At 47.0% G+C, this 16375-nt stretch overlaps 1 protein-coding gene and 1 non-coding gene across 2 annotated transcripts; one reads left to right on the forward strand and one right to left on the reverse strand.

Moving 5' to 3' along the window:
* The first annotated feature begins 3469 nt into the window (after positions 1-3469).
* Positions 3470-13923, forward strand: GPR161 (G protein-coupled receptor 161). Its single transcript, XM_075726638.1, has 5 exons — positions 3470-3852; positions 4377-5101; positions 6628-6732; positions 11592-11711; positions 13676-13923. The coding sequence occupies exons 1-5, from the start codon at positions 3485-3487 to the stop codon at positions 13921-13923; spliced, it is 1566 nt and encodes a 521-aa protein (XP_075582753.1). The 5' UTR covers positions 3470-3484.
* TRNAS-AGA (transfer RNA serine (anticodon AGA)) lies at positions 10452-10533 on the reverse strand. Its single transcript has one exon. It is a non-coding gene; the product is annotated as a tRNA-Ser (tRNA).
* Positions 13924-16375: the final 2452 nt, after the last annotated feature.

Genomic DNA, 16375 nt, shown 5'->3' on the forward strand with positions numbered 1-16375 from the left:
CGGAAGGGGCGGCGGCGGCAGAGCCGGCCCTGCCCCGCCTCTCTGCCGCAGACCGTACAACCCCGAAGGGAGCGACGGCGCCGCCGGAACCGCCGCCTCAAGGCACTTCCGCTTCCGGGGGCGCGCCTGCTGCGCGCGCCGCCCGGAAGCCGCGCGGCGGCAGGAGGTGACGTGTAGAGGGGCGGGCGGTGCTGCCGCCGGGGAGGCGATGGCGGCGGCGGGTACGCGCCGCTCTGCGCTCCCGGAGCCGTCGATGCTGCGGGCGGCAGCTGCGTGCCTCTTCCCGCCCGCCGCGGCGGAGGGGCGTCTCCGGCCTCCCCTTCCCGGTGGCGCCGCCGCGGTGGGCAGCTGGGCGTGCAGAGGCAGCGAGCTCCCCTGAGCCCCTGCTCCCGGGGAACCGGGCTGCAGCGGCCGGTGCAAAACCTGCGTGTGCCCGGCGGGCATCCGTGCCTCCAGCCGCATCGCCGGTGGTACCGAGCCCAGCCCAGCCCGAGGGCGGCGGGGCGGCTCTGGCCCTGCCATGGGGGCTAGGCGCAGAGCTGGCTGGGCGGCACCCATGTGCCCCAAGGCGGGATTCCTGCGGCGGTGCTGTGGTGGAAGGGTAAGGGCGGTCAGGGGGAGCTCGGAGGCCCTGATGGTCCCGGGCTGTTTTCCCCCCTGGCCATGCTCAAAGGTTCCAAGCATGACCTAGCTCCAACATACAGACACCTTGTGCTATTTTAGATATTACACATGTAGGTGCATATACATACACGTGGAATCTTCTGTTCTGGTTGGATATCTTACTGAATGCTGTCCAAAGATGATCTTTTAAAAATGTGATGACATGGTAAGCTTAAAATCTGCAGAAAAGCATCAGTGGAACTGGTCGAGAATGACACATCATTCGCTATTCCCACACTGATGGCTAGGTGCTGGCATTGCCTTTTTGCGTCATCAAGAAGGACAGACTTCCCAGGAACTTCCCTTGGCACGGGGGTGCGACGCACGGTCCGGCCCCTTCTGCTGGACAGGCTGCAGCGCCGGGGCCAGCAGAGACAGCGGCCACAGGAATGTGATGTCCACGTCACGAAAAAAGTCCATTACTTTCAAATCACGGCGCAACCAACAGGCAGCAAAGCTCGAGTCTGAGCAGCTGCCCTCTGCTCTGAAGGATCTGGGGAAGCTGGGAGTTAGGGATGCACAAGTGTAGCATCTCATTATCCTTCACCCTTTATACTGCAGCCACCTGTGCTTTGCTTCAGGTGGGAGGGGGGAAGAACCCCTCCCTAAATCCGCTCTTTATGACTTTTAATAGCATTTCGGGGGCTAGGAAGTCTAGCCATTAGGATTTGCCCCTCTCCGTGACGGACTTGCACTGTGTGCTGGGGCTAAGCCACCTCACCTGATCCCTGTAAAATGGATTCCCCCCCCCGTTAACTGGATTCCTGCGTTTTCAGCGAAGGAGGGCTGCGAGGAGCCCTGCGGTGTCGGGGAGCAGCGGCGGCGGAGCGGCCGCGCCGGGGCCGCCCTCTGCCCGGGTCGCGGCGTCCTCCCGGCTCCGCGCACGCCGCTCCCGTCGCAGGCCGAGAGCGGCCGGGGGGAGCCCGCCCCCCGGGGGGCGGCCGCAGAGAAAATGGCGGGCGGCGAGGCCGGGGAGGGGGCGCGGCGGGATGGGCCGGCGGGGCGGGGGCAGGGGCACGGCCATGGCGGGGGAGGGTCGGGCCGCGGCTCGGGGCCTCTCTGCCGGCGGCGGCTGCGGGGGGTCCGGGCCGCTGTAAGCCGACACCTCCCGGCCTGGCGGCGGCGGGCGGTGAGTGCGGTGCCGGCAACGGCGGCCGTGGCGGGGCGGCGGGAGCGGCGGCGGGGCCCGCTCGGCGGCAGCGGGGAGGGTGAGGGACGCCTGGGGCGGAGGAGCCTGCCCCCGCCTTTTGTTCGCTGCCGGAGGGAGCGCGGGGGCAAAATGGCGACCCCCGCCCTCGCCCAGCGCATCTCCAACTCGACAGCGCTGGCTTTGTGCCGGGCGCCTGGCCTGGCTGCCCGCAGCCGGGCGGGCATGGGGGGCTCCCCCGCCCTGGGCTGCCCTGCCCTGCCCTAGGCGGGCCGCCTCTCCCGGAGGCCGCCTTCTCCCCCCACCCCCGCTGCAGCAGCGCCGCGAGGGGACGGGGAGCGCCAGATGCCCCGGGCGTCGGTAGCGTAGGCAGCGGCCCCGGCCCCTCGGGGGGTAGCAGCCTTTCCAGAACCTGCTCCAGTCAAAAAGTCTTGGAAGGGCTCACAGAGGTGGTGCAGGCACGTTTAGAGAGAAACTTGAGGAGAAGCACTTGTGCAAACAGGCGGCAGGCAGCTTTGCTAGAAAAGAGCTAAGTTGTGTTTTACAAAGCACGGCCCAGTAATGTCTTCAATTATGCTTTTAGGAAAGCACAGATAAAAATGGAAAAGACGCGGCTCTCCAGCCTGACATCGCTGCCTAAGGCCACAGCAGCCATGCAGACAGAAGCATTTCTGTGAGTACTCCTGGCTGTTGGGGAGCGATGGATGGGCACAGCTACAGAGTTAGCTGAGATAACTTTCCCCGAGTCCCTAATTTCCAAGAAATGCTAATATCAACTTTATGTTAACCGGTGGACTCTAGTTTTGGGAGAAATACCGAGGTTTCACAAAATGAGGTTGTGAGTCAGTGGGATGGATGCTAACACTGAGAAGTCAGGGGTTAGAGGTTCTCAAACACTTCTGTAGGGTGGATCATGGCTGAATGCAAGGAAGCATCTTTCAAACCTCATGTACAGAAAGCCAGTTCCCCCAGTCCTTTGGTATTGGCAGTAAAATAGAATTGCTGCTGTAGCTAAGGTGATTATGAACATGGAGAAGTGATGTTAGGAGAGTACATGCAATGATCCCTGAGTCTTTGAATGTTACTTAGCAACTGTTAAGAAAGAGTCAGCAGGGTATGACTAGCCAGGCATCCACAGACCACCAGCAAATGCTGCATAGGCAGAATACAAGGTAACAATCAGGATAAACAGACAGAACTGAAAAAAAAAAAAAAAAAAAGGTACTTTTTTTAAAGTGAGAGGAAACAAAGACTGATAATGACATTTTTGTTGCTTTTTCACAGCCTAGACGAAGGGACTGAGTGAGATGCACAGCTGGTAAGTATGGCTTAGAAACAAGTAAGATCCTTAGAAAATTTTAAAGTAAAATGTGTTAATTTTCTTCCTTGTTTACCCCCTCCACCTCTTTTTGTCTTTTAGACAATTTCTTCCCTGTTCTAGGCTTGGCTATGTCATTGACCTCTTTGGTGTACCAATAGGCAATTTCCTGCCCCTTCACTTTCCCATCTGAAATGGTTTCCTGCATCCTACAGGTAAATTTTAATTCACGCAGGCAAAAGGGCCTCCAGTCTTTGGAGAGAGTTTGAAGAAATCTTGCCTGAATGTTTCTGAGCGTTGTTCTGCTTCTAGCTGCTCAGCATGTCTTGGCTGCTCCAGCTCTGCGCACTCTGACCATGAGCAGCAATTCCTCCCTCAGCAATGTGAAGGGCCTGAGGAACCTCACCACGCAGGAAGACGGGGCGGTCAGAGTAACAGAGTCCATTGCTATAATCGTCATTGCTATTTTCATCTGTTTGGGCAACCTGGTGATTGTCGTCACCCTCTATCGGAAGTCTTACCTTCTCACGTTGAGCAACAAGTTTGTGTTCAGCCTGACCCTCTCCAATTTCCTACTCTCTGTACTGGTGCTACCTTTTGTTGTCACCAGCTCCATCAGGCGGGAATGGATCTTTGGAGTCGTTTGGTGCAATTTCTCAGCCCTGCTCTACATGCTGATCAGCTCAGCCAGCATGCTTACTCTTGGACTCATAGCTATAGACAGGTAAGCAGCTCTTCTAATGAATCGTAACGAATCGTCATTCCACAGAGTGACTCGTTGGCTGTTCGTAGAGTTGAGAAGCATTGCAGTGAATAACGTTGTGTACTGTCATAGTGTCATTTTTCCTTTAGCCCCTTGTGAAATTTTGATACAGAACAGAAGAAAGTGATGTCATCAATAATGCAAAATGTGGACATGCATCTAGAGTTTTTTAAAGCTATTGATGGTGTAATAACATACTACTCGAGAAACGAAAAGTAATGACTTAAAATTCCAGATTATACCCTAAGCGTGTGCTCACACGCAGGGACAGATTTAATAGCTGCATGTGAGCTTTCAGCCAAGTTTTGCAATCTTGCCTGCAATAATATGTATTTTTACATGTAATTATTTTTATAAACAGGGTCCCTGGGCCCGCTTCGAGGTTTGGAGAAAAGAGAACTAGATACCAACATCATTGAAATATGTTCTTTTTTTATTGTACGTCTTTTGTGCTCCTGTTGACTCTTTCTTTCATTGTCCACCAGGTACTATGCTGTCCTGTACCCAATGGTTTACCCAATGAAGATAACAGGCAACAGAGCAGTGGTAGCTCTTGTGTATGTGTGGCTACATTCCCTTATTGGCTGCCTCCCTCCTCTTTTTGGCTGGTCATCTTTGGAGTTTGACCAATTCAAGTGGATGTGCGTGGCGGCCTGGCATAAAGAGGCTGGCTACACTGCCTTTTGGCAGATCTGGTGCGCGTTGCTGCCTTTTGTGGTCATGATGATCTGCTATGGATTCATATTCCGCGTGGCAAGGATTAAGGCCCGCAAAATCCACTGTGGTAGCGTCGTCATTGTGGAGGACGACTCCCAGAGGAACGGGAGGAAGAACTCCAGCACCTCCACGTCCTCTTCTGGCAGCCGAAGGAACGCTTTCCAAGGGGTTGTCTACTCAGCCAACCAGTGCAAAGCTTTCATAACCATCTTGGTTGTCATCGGTGCTTTCGTGATTACGTGGGGGCCTTACATGGTAGTCATTACATCAGAGGCACTTTGGGGAAAAAATAGTATTTCCCCTGCCTTGGAGACGTTAGCTACATGGTTGTCCTTTTCCAGTGCCATTTGCCATCCACTAATTTATGGACTGTGGAATAAGACAGTGCGCAAGGAACTACTAGGAATGTGCTTTGGGGATCGGTATTATCGCGAGTCCTTTGTTCAGCGGCATAGGACATCGAGGTTATTCAGTATTTCCAATAGGATCACAGGTAAGATATGCGGCTGCAAAAGACATTCTTCCTTAATACCAGTAAGAGCAAGGATTAATGTCTGCGTGCTCAGCATGTTTCAGGGCTCTGTAAACAAAATGGGATGTTTCTGGAGATTTCAGCAGTCTTTTGTTCAGGTTATCATAGACACTTGAAAAGAGAAATTTTTTTTTTGCAGGAATTAACCTCTTCTACTCCTAGTAAAATTTTCTCTGCTAGAGAAGACATGGTGATGAGGTTAATAAAAATAATTTATTTTCTCTCTCAAGTATTTCCTTTCATGTGCCTACTGTTTTGTGTTACCCAGATTTGAGCATTACCAATAGTACCTTTTGCAGCACTTATAGCATAAAGCCAGGAATCAAAGAAGAACTTTTTGAGATTCACTAAAGTTACACTGGTGTTACTATTTCTGTAAATTCAGTTTTTAGGCTTAATGGTTGTGAAGAAAAGATGATAAACAAAGTAAAACTACGTAAAAGAGTAAAACTTTTTGATGTCTCCCCAAGTGGCAGGCTAGGAGCTTCAGTTGCTCAGTTTGTTTTTTTTACAGTAGCAATGCAACAAAATTCTGAATTTTTTTTTTTTTTTTATTATTTCCGTGGTCCTGTTCAGAAGCTTCCAAAAATAGGACATCTTCATGAGGTCCCTTGGGACATTTCATGCAGAGGCAAGAACTGAAGCTATTTAATTGGGAAGGATGATCTAAAATGCAGAAGGAAGGGGAGAGCAGCAAGGCATCCGTTATCTCTTCTGCAACCTGGGATCACTGGGAGAGACTCCCATCTAAATGAAAGGGTTCTGCAGCTGCAGCCACAACACAAGCTGCGGGAGCTTTGGCAAATCTGTATCCTATGGATGAATACGTTTGGAACTGAGGTGGGAGGGAAAAGACAGGAAATTTCTTTCTCTTCCCAAGCTATAAGAAGCTGCCAGCATCAAATTTATCAGGTGTATTAGCTGGAGGCTGATAGGGAGAGGAAAAAAAACCCCAACCAAACCCGCAACAAGATCTTGAAGTGGGATCCAAAGACGGCACCTTTGTAAGAACCTGAGAATCTCCTCCCTTCTTGTTTTGGGGATTTGAAAGCAGCCAGGCATCTCGGTGCCCCAGCCTTGCTCGTGAGCTTCCTGCCACACTAATGGCCTGTCACAGCTGCTGGTGGCTACCAGGTTATTCTCTATCTAGAAGGTGTCTGGCAAATACCCCCATCTCTCTGAGTGCATATGCTCTGTGTTCAGCCTGTCTGGCTGATAAAACACATGCAGTTGCAAAAAGAGTGGGAGGGAGATGGTGCAGGTAGAAAGGAGACTTGCCATATAGAAAGACTCCAAGGATACCTGAAAGCTGGTGACTGGATTTCTAAAATGGGAAGTCCAGATGCTGTGCACTCTGGATCAGCAAAGTAAATTTTATATGTAAAATAATAAATAAGGCAGTAGAATGGGTATTACTGGAAGAGTTTTTTACCATTGCAGACCCCTTAAACAATTCATTATGTAACAAGAACAAAACTCTCTTGCAGATTTGGGACTATCTCCTCATCTCACTGCCCTCATGGCAGGTGGGCGACCATTAGGAAACAGCAGCAGCACAGGAGACACAGGTTTCAGCTGCTCACAGGATTCAGGTAACTGAAAGTCTCTTGCTCTCTTTTCTTGGGCAGGAGGCTACACTTGTAACTTGGGAGAACTCTCTGGGTATTGTGGTTTAACCCCAGCCAGCAACTTAGCACCACACAGCTGCTCACTCACTCGCCCCCCCAGTGGGATGGGGAAGACAACTGGAAAAGTGAGAAAACTCATGGGTTGAGATAAAGGCAGTTTAATAGGTAAAGCAAAAGCTGCGCACGCAAGCAAAGCAAAACAAGGAATTCATTCACTACTTCCCATGGGCAGGCAGGTGTTCAGCCATCTCCAGGAAAGCAGGGCTCCATCATGTGTGACAGTGACATGGGAAGACAAACGCCATAACTCTGAACATCCCCCCTTCCTTCTTCTTCCCCCAGCTTTTTATGCTGAGCATGACGTCATGTGGTAGGGGATATCCCTTTGGTCAGTTGGGGTCAGCTGTCCTGGCTGTGTCCCCTCCCAACTCCTTGTGCACCCCCAGCCTGCTTGCTGGTGGGGTGGGGTGCGAAGCAGAAAAGTCCCTGACTCTCTGTAAGCACTGCTCAGCAGTAACTAAAACATCCCTGTGTTATCTACACTGTTTTCAGCAGAAATCCAGAAGATAGCCCCATACTAGCTCATGTGAAGAAAATTAACTCTACCCCAGCCAAAACCAGCACACTGGGATAGTCTGTATTCAGACATACAGATGTGTCTTGGTGGATGGGTGACATGAAGCATCTGTTCCAGCTGTTACAACAAAACTGCTGCAGTTGCTTTTTTCCTTTCTTGCTCTTAATATATTTACTTGCAAAATACTGTTTACTCTAAGGAATGATGACCCTCCCTTGATAACATATGCTGGGAACAGGACTTGCTGCTTTTGTGACCCTGTCCTTTAGTTTCTGTCACTCTTCAGGGACTTTCCCTGTATCCACAAGGAACAGAGCAACAATGTGCTGTGGAGAATGCGCTTCTCTGTTTCCTAGTTTGTTAGAGACCTTGTCTTGTTCATCCTGCAGTGTAAACATAAACACTTAGGTTAGCTTCAGGTTATGATTGCATCATGACTTAAGATCTCCCAACTGAAGATGGTTTGGAAAAGGGAAAAAGAGTTCTGCCAGTAACTTTCTATCCAGAACTGTAGCTAGATTTTTCTGGCAATTAATTCCGCTACCACTCCTTAATTGCACTATGGTTATTTTAAAGAGTATTTCTGCTCTAGAGACACCAGAGGGTGATCTTTTAACATCTGCTTGGTGTTAGAGGTTTGTTTCTTACTTTTGTAAAGGAAGTCTATGGAGCTAGGATTTATTTTGGTAGTTGTTTTAGGCTGGTAGTTTTATGCCTGTTGTGGGTATTCTGCAGCTGTGTGTGATAAAGGAGAATAGCATCATGGTAGACCTGCCTCAGTTAAGAGGATGTTGTATTATCATCACCTTTTGAGGAATGGTTACCGAGCAGTTTAAACAAATGAACAAACTAAATACATACTGAATGCTGTTAGAAGTGCCGCTGTTTGTTATGGAGAAGATACAGTCCACAGCCTCGGAATGGATATACAGCGATCCCCTGTGAAATAGTTTCACATGGATGCCTTTACTGTGAGGAACTAAAGAGCAGAAATGCTGCCTTAAGTGCAATTATTCCGAGGACAAAGATCCACCCTGTAAGAATAAGAGGCTAGTCTCTTCACTAGCCTCATTTGAAAAAAATGCATTGAACTAGTGCATTTGAAAAAACGCACTAGAATTCTGCTCCATGGAAGAAAGTATTTCTTTCTTCCTAGTGCCACCCTTCCATTGCATGCTACATTTTTGAGGAGGATCTGGTACTCGTGGAGATCAGTAAGAGTCTACTGTTTTCAGCAGACAGCCTCACACCCAGCTGATCCACAGAACAGCACAGAAAGTCATTAGCTTATTTGGGACTGTGTATTAGGGCAGCAGCTCATTCTCTTTCTTGTGTACTGGAAGGAGACATATGACATAACCCACAAGTTTCACCTTAAAAAGTTTATCACTTTGCTATATCACAATGAATTGTCAGCAAAGACTAGACCTGTGGAGCAGTATGTTGTTTAGAATCATAGAATGCTTTGGGTTGGAAGGGACCTTTAGAGGTCATCTAGCCCAACCCCCCTGCAGTGAGCAGGGACAGCTTTAACTACATCAGGTTGCTCAGAGCCCCGTCCAACCTGACCTTGAATGTTGCCAGGGATGGGGCCTCCACTACCTCTCTGGGCAACCTGGTCCAGTGCCTCACCACCCTCATTGTAAAAAACTTCTTTCTTATGTCTAGTCTAAATCTATTCTTCTTTAGTTTAAATCCATTATTCCTTGTCCTGTCACAACAGGCCTTGCTAAAAAGATTCTCCCCATCCTTCCTGTAGGCCCCCTTTAAGTACAGGAAGGCCACAATAAGGTCTTCTCGCAGCCTTCTCTTCTCCAGGCTGAACAACCCCAACTCTCTCAGCCTGTCCTTGTAGGAGAGGTGCTCCAGCCCTCAGCTCATTTTTGTGGCCCTCCTCTGGACCCGCTCCAACAGGTCCATGTCCTCCTTGTGCTGAGGGCTCCAGAGCTGGATGCAGTGCTCCAGGGGAGGTCTCACCAGAGCAGAGTAGAGGGGCAGAATCCCCTCCCTTGACCCGCTGGCCACGCTTCTTTTGATGCAGCCCAGGATTCGGTTGGCTTTCTGGGCTGCAAGTGCACATTGCTGGCTCATGTCCAGCTTTTCATCTACCAGTACCCCCAAGTCCTTCTCGGCAGGGCTGCTCTCAATCCCTTCATCCCCCAGCCTGCACTGATATTGGGGGTTGCCCCATCCCAGGTGCAGGACCTTGCACTTGGCCTTGTTGAACCTCATGAGGTTCACACAGGCCCACCTCTCCAGCTTGTCCAGGTCCCTTTGGATGACATCTTGTCCTCCTGGCATGTCAACCACACCACTCAGCTTGGTTTCATCTGCAAACTTGCTGAGGGTGCACTCAATCCCACTATGTCATTGATGAAGGTATTAAACAGCACTGGTCCCAGTACGGACCCCTGAGGGACCCCACTTGTCACTGGTCTCCATGTGGACATCGAGCCATTGACCACGACCCTCTGGATGCGACCATCCAGCCAATTCCTTATCCACCGAACAGTCCACCCATCAAATCCGTATCTCCCCAATTTAGAGACAAAAATGTTGTGGGGTACTGTGTCGAATGCCTTACAGAAGTCCAGATAGATGACATCCATTGCTTTTCCCTTGTCCACTGATGCAGTCACTCCTTCATAGAAAGCCATGAGGTTGGTCAGGCAGGACTTGCCCTTGGTGAATCTGTGCTGGCTGTCTCAAATCCCTTCCCTGTCCTCCATGTGCTTGAGCATAGCTTCTAGGAGGATCTGCTCCATGATCTTCCCAGGCACAGAGGTGAGGTTGACAGGTCAGTAGTTCCCAGGGTCCTCCTTTCTTCCCTTTTTAAAAATGGGCACAACATTCCCCTTCTTCCAGCCAGCAGGGACTTCACCTGACTGCCATGACTTTTCAAATATCATGGAGAGTGCCTTGGCAACTACATCAGCCAATTCCCTCAGGACTCTGGGATGCATCTCATCAGGTCCCATAGACCTGTGTACATTGAGGTTCCTCAGGTGGTCTCGAACCTGATCTTCCCTTACAGTGGGAGGGGCTTTACGCCCCTGCTCCCCATCTTTTGGTGCATAAATTTGGGAGGGGATAGATAGAAGCACCCCGTAGTCGGCAGGATTCGAACCTGCGCGGGGAGACCCCAATGGATTTCTAGTCCATCGCCTTAACCACTCGGCCACGACTACTGCCTTGCTGGAGGTATGCCCCCAGTGATGTCTTTCACTTTATGTAAAATGGGTGCTGGAACACCTCCTTATTGCAAAAAGAATAACTTTGGGGATCAAAAGCAATCAGTTGGGTGAAGAGGGATGTGAAGCCACTGTCTGGAGGAGTTACAAAACCTGCAAAGGCTCTTTGTCCTAGGCCCATTGTCACATCACAGAAGTAAATGGACTGATAGTAAAGTGTCACACATCGAGTGTGTGCAAAAGCTGTGTTTTCCAACAGCACTTTCCCTGAGGAGTGCTCACTCAGCACTCTTCTAGCGTGTCCTCAAAATGCTTGCTCTGTTTCTCCCTCACACAGCAGAGACCAGCATTGCAAGAGAGGTCTAGGCTGCAGTCTTGCCCTTTGTATGAAAGCATTGCAGAAATGCCAAGATGAATTTTCTTGTGTTTGTATACTCTATTTTATATTGGAAAAGTGCAAAGCAAATGCAGGGAGGTGAAATAAAAAAATTACTCCTAAACTGAAAAAATGACTTGCTGGATGAAAATCATTCCTAAGATTCTTCCCAGTTAAAATACACTTCAAGAAAGTAAAAATAGGTTATTAGAGACAAACTAAGTAGAACAGAAGAATTCTCCAGTTTGGATTTCCATCCAGGTTTGATTACAAGCATGATATTTGGCAGCTGTGATTGTCTGCCTCTCAGGTAGCAATTGTTAGGTTCTTGTCTTCATCAGGAGATGGGGGAGGGTGCCCTCAACTTCACCCTTTATTTACTGAAGGTAAGGTTTCACCTTTGTCTGCTGTCCCATTGACATTATAAGCTCTGCAGCTGAGCATTCTGGAGCTGCTTGAGATTTTAGATGGCTAATGAGAAAATATTTCCAAATCCTTTCAGTGAAAACTCTGACCTCATTCTTTTTCTGTGCAGTGTTTAGTTCAAGCTGAAATTCATAAAAGCTGGGTTTAAGCATCTTTTGAAGGAACTGCTATAGAATGAAAAGTTTTTACCACCACTTAAATACTGTATCCCAGCATTAGTCTGTTTTGCCTGAGAACTCTTGCTTTGTTTCAGGAACAGATGCAATGCTTCTTGAAGATTATAGCTCGGATGGCCCTCATGCCCCACACTGCATCTGTCCTCCTCGAAGGAGGAGTTCAGTGACGTTTGAAGATGAAGTAGAGCAAATTAAAGGTGGGTTTAGGGGTAAGTATGGAAGTGCTGAGAACTATATTGCCTGCTCAGGAAGCCTCCCAGGACCTTCAGAATTGCCTTAAAACGTACCTGACTACTGTTCACCTTGACACGCCTGACCATTCATGCAGCTACAACAGAAAGTAAGATCAGGTCTGTCTTCCAGTTCTGAAGTAGCAACAGACAAGGACAAGAGTCAGAAGCTGGGATTCCCTGCATACACATCATTTATGTTGCACAGCAATATCCTCTCTGCAGCTCCACTCATCTGATGGCTGTTGCAGTCTGTTTTCTGTTTCTCCAGGAATACGTTTTCCTGCCCTCATACTTTGATTCCATTATCCCAGTGTTTCTCATTTGCTGCCTCCTCTCAACATTGTCATTCACAAACTTGAAATTCTTCCATTTACAGACTTTAATGGTTTGGATATAATTTCATTCTGTTTCACTTTTTTTTTTTTTCTACTTATCTTTTACTTCATTTACTATGTTTCTCAGCAGATGTAGATGAAAATAGATGAACCACATGCACTTTTTTCAGTCAACTCACTTGTTGATTCTGTGCTAGCAAAGTGTTGCTGTGATCATCTGTAAAATATGGCAAAGTTAGTTTAATCTAAGCTAATAGTTACAATAATATGGACTAGAAGACGATAATAACAACTGAATTTACTAAACAATAAATGATTGAAATGGACAGTACAAAAATGAGCAGAATGAGAAGACTCTTCCTGTGGAATTTTCTCTTCAAACATCTTGGCAAAATTCACTCTTGCCCTCTTGCCAGCATGAGCTGATTATTTCCTTGGACAAATACATTACCATATGTTTCCCATTATCTTTCTAAGTGATTATGTAGGGGCAGGCATTTTTTTTTTTTTTTTTTTTTTTGTGCAGTTCAGTGAAACAGTCTTAGTGCAAAAGTTCCCCACAGGTTTAGCAATTCTCCATGGTATATCTCAGGGTTTTCAGGATCTCTGAGATTTTAAATTATTTCAGCAGCCTCATTGAAGGATTACATTTAGGATGAACACCTGCATTGCCCAACATGTTGGTGGGTAGAGAGGCATATAGATGCTACAAAAGCAGCTACATCAACACTGAAGAGCAGTTCTAGCCGAGGTAATGAAAGGTTAGGAAGAAGTATACTACTGTCCGCAACTGCAGTCTTCAACCTCTCCTGGCATGGAGAGCTGCACAACTTCCCCACTGGAAGTGGAAGTGGGTCCCACAGTGTGGCTGGAATCAATTTAAGCCTAAGGAAAGCAGACTGCTGATTTTAATCGCTATGTGGAAGAAGCCCTTGGAATTTGGGGACTGTTAATCCATAAACACAAAGTCTGCTGTTTGCTGGGCTTAAAACATGTTATAAAATAGCTCTTAAACTCCACTGTTGATGTCATTGAAGTGTGAGATCTTAGTCCAAATGCACTGAGAATCCCTGTAAGGCTGTAAGTTGTGCTTACAGAGGAAGTACAAATTGAGGGTTCTGTTCCTGTCTTCTGTACGAATTCCTGCCTGATGCCAGACAATTCACATTGTCCTTAATCCTGAAGTCTAGGTAGTAAGCAGAAATCAGGCTGTTGACTTCAGTTGGGTACAAATTCAGACCAATAAAATCCTGTGTGCATAGGTTCAGATTCAGAAAATCATTCAGCATACACTTAATTCAAAGTTAAACATACATGTATAAGCACTTTGCTTCATTAGATCTTATTTTTTTCACTTGAATTGGATGTAATCTTTTGCTGCTTGAGCTATCGAGGTCACTCTGAAGCTTTGTGTTCATAGAATGGTTTAGGAGCCCTGGGTATTGTTGGTAAATGGGCTCTGTGAGGTAGTTATTTTGCAGAGGGCATGATCATACCTTTACAAAAGAATCAATAGTAGTCTTCAAGCATTTGCGCAGCCATGCTGATCAACTGTTAATTTTCCAATATGTTGCTTTTTTTTTCCCCCCCCAGAAGCTGCAAAGAATTCTGTTCTTCATGTAAAAGCCGAAGTCCATAAATCCCTGGACAGTTATGCATCCAGTTTAGCAAGAGCTATTGAAGCTGATGTGAAAATCAGTTTGTTTGGGGAAGATGCTTTACCAGGAGCTCTGTTCCCTATGCGGACTCTTCCAGGAAGCAGTATGAACACACGGCGTGGTATCAGACCCCATGCTAGCCAAAGACTTCAGTTGCAGAGCATCGAAGAAGGGAGTATTTGACAGGAGCACTGGAGTAAGAAAACAGAATGAAACCACTAAGCGGGACCTACTATAGCTGTTACTGTTTTCACAGAACCAGGATACCTTGCGGGGATGTTTTCGGTGTTTTTTCAACACTTGAAAACCAGCTGAATTCTGGTACTTGTATCAGCATTTTACAGCAGTATTTGTTTACTGGTTAGGGTGCTATTGACTCTTTTGTGCCATGTCTTAAATCTATCACACAGTGCATAGGAACGCAGGGTTTGGTTTCACCAACCAGATCATTAGTCTGTTGAATCTTTGGTTCATTATTGGCCAAAGCCGATACAGGGATGAAAAAGACGTATGTGCAGTGTTTAGTTCAATATTGCATTGATCCTTTTCTGACTACCGGAATAATCAGTTTATGCTGGATAGCTGGAGTGCTCTGATAGGAGCTTGTGCATTGGATACTACATACAGCCTTACTGTCACAGACTCCCAAATGATGGAGCAGGGTCTTCACTAAGGGACAAAACCTGAACTTTTCAGAGAGCTCATGCAGATTATGCTCCTACTTACCCTTGCTAGTGCTTACTTCTGGCTGTTCAGCCATCAGAATGCTAGATCTGAAACTGGATTGTGCATTGCTTCTGTGTTATCACACACCAGCTTCTCTAGGTGTAATGGGTGGAAGCAGACCTGTGCTGGAAATATCAGAGAGATGGTATTTGAGGAAATCATCAATGCAGAGTTCTTAGTTTTTCTGAGAACTTCAATTCACTACCCTGGTTTTGCTTTTACTGATAGGGCACCCTATGGCTGTGGTAGCCTTGACAGAATATAAATAAGGTATTACCACTTTAAATTCAGGATTCATCTTTTCTAGAGAGAAAGGTTCTGAGTTTTTGGTTTGTTTTTTTTTGTTTGTTTGTTTTTTTTTATTGTGAGGGAATGTAGTATTTAAGCAATAGTTACCTCAGTGCGTATATTTCTTGGAGTATTAATTCATTAATCTCTAAAATAGGAACATTTGGCACTTATATTGCACTTATGCATGTTCGTAAGCACTGTACAGACATTACCTTGTTAGGCCTTTGTGAGAGGGTTGATCAGCCCTGCTTGCCAAAGTAAGGGGAACTCAGCAACAGTCAAGCTGCTGGTGATGAAACAAGCTGCAAAGGTGGAAAGGTTTGTTACAAAAAGAGGGATGAAGTGGATCATAGGAGAATGCCCAGCTTGAGGAACCTTTCTGTGCCTTCCCGGACAGGCCCTTCCTTACTTTGTTGGGGTTTCAGCCCTGCCTTACTGCTTATTTCGAAGAGAGGGAGACATGAGTGAATAGGATAATTTATTGGGGGTGGGTGTCAGTAGCAAATTGACTTAAGGACCAAGGATTTGCATTTGTTTACCCTGTGTCTGTTCCCCCCCCTCCCCGTGCCTCCACCTTTCCCCAGAAGTGGTTTGTATGAGTTTTTGCTGCAGTTGTTTGGAAATCGGGCAGGATGTTTCCATCTGGGCAAAAACTGGGTGCACGCTTGTTAAATTGTGGGTGCGTGACTTACTCAGAGGCACAAAAGCAAACTGTTTTTGAGGCAGAGCCTCAGTATTGTAGTACTCAGTACTGTATTTACACATGCTATTTGTCTGTGTTCCCAACTCAGAAATATATTTCAGCACAAGCTTATGTCCATCTCTGGACAAAGCAGCTTGACTTTATGAACTAGCCTGAACCCCATTACATTTCCGTATAACATTTAACTGCATGCTTAAAATTCACTACATGGTTTGCTGATTAAGAACAGACTGTTAAAGCAAGAACACTTAAGCACCAGTAATACGGCTCTTTGCATAACACAAGAATGAAATGACTCATAATAGTGAGGTCCTCACTCCTGTATTTTTTGCTTCTAGTGTGTTAGATAAATTGGCACCTGTGGGCCCTTCTTAAAAAATAAGTTAAAAATCCCAGTATTTGCCAGGAAATGCCCTGCACTGAGGTCATTATTGCTATCATTAACATTACAATCACAGTTGCTCATAGTACTCGGCACTCCTTAAGGTATACACTTGCCTCAGGTGGCCTTAAGTATTTTATCTGCATCCCTTTTATTTCATATTCCTACTTCAAAACAAGCTGAGCAAAGTCATTGCTGAACGTGAAGAGGGCACATGTGAGTATGAATGCATTGTGGTGGAGCGAAGTTGGTGCTAGCCAAAACCGGTGTATGTTTAGGAGGAAAAATTCCAAGGCACATATGAAAGCACAAAATTGTTAGTATTGTGTAAAAAAGCATGTTTTTCACGCAGGTAGTGAGCCAAATTCAGCCTTCAGGCAGATCAGGGGAGTTGCATCACTTTACACCGTGACTGAATTTGGCTGCCAGTGTTCATTTCACTAATCTGTTATTTAGTGTAAATGTTGTTAATATTTTTGCTAAACACATTGTAACCTTTCCATAATTCTGTTATTACCAGAGTCGTTATCTCA

This window comes from Pelecanus crispus, chromosome 1, assembly GCF_030463565.1.
Source record: "Pelecanus crispus isolate bPelCri1 chromosome 1, bPelCri1.pri, whole genome shotgun sequence".
NCBI classification, from domain to species: Eukaryota; Metazoa; Chordata; class Aves; order Pelecaniformes; family Pelecanidae; genus Pelecanus; species Pelecanus crispus.

Coding starts and splice junctions, on each gene's coding strand:
- GPR161 (XM_075726638.1), top strand. CDS start 3,485: ATGAGCAGCAATTCCTCCCTCAGCAATGTGAAGGGCCTGAGGAACCTC. Junction 6,733..11,591: donor CAGCTGCTCACAGGATTCAG/GTAACTGAAAGT, acceptor GCTTTGTTTCAG/GAACAGATGCAATGCTTCTT. Junction 11,712..13,675: donor TGAAGTAGAGCAAATTAAAG/GTGGGTTTAGGG, acceptor TTCCCCCCCCAG/AAGCTGCAAAGAATTCTGTT.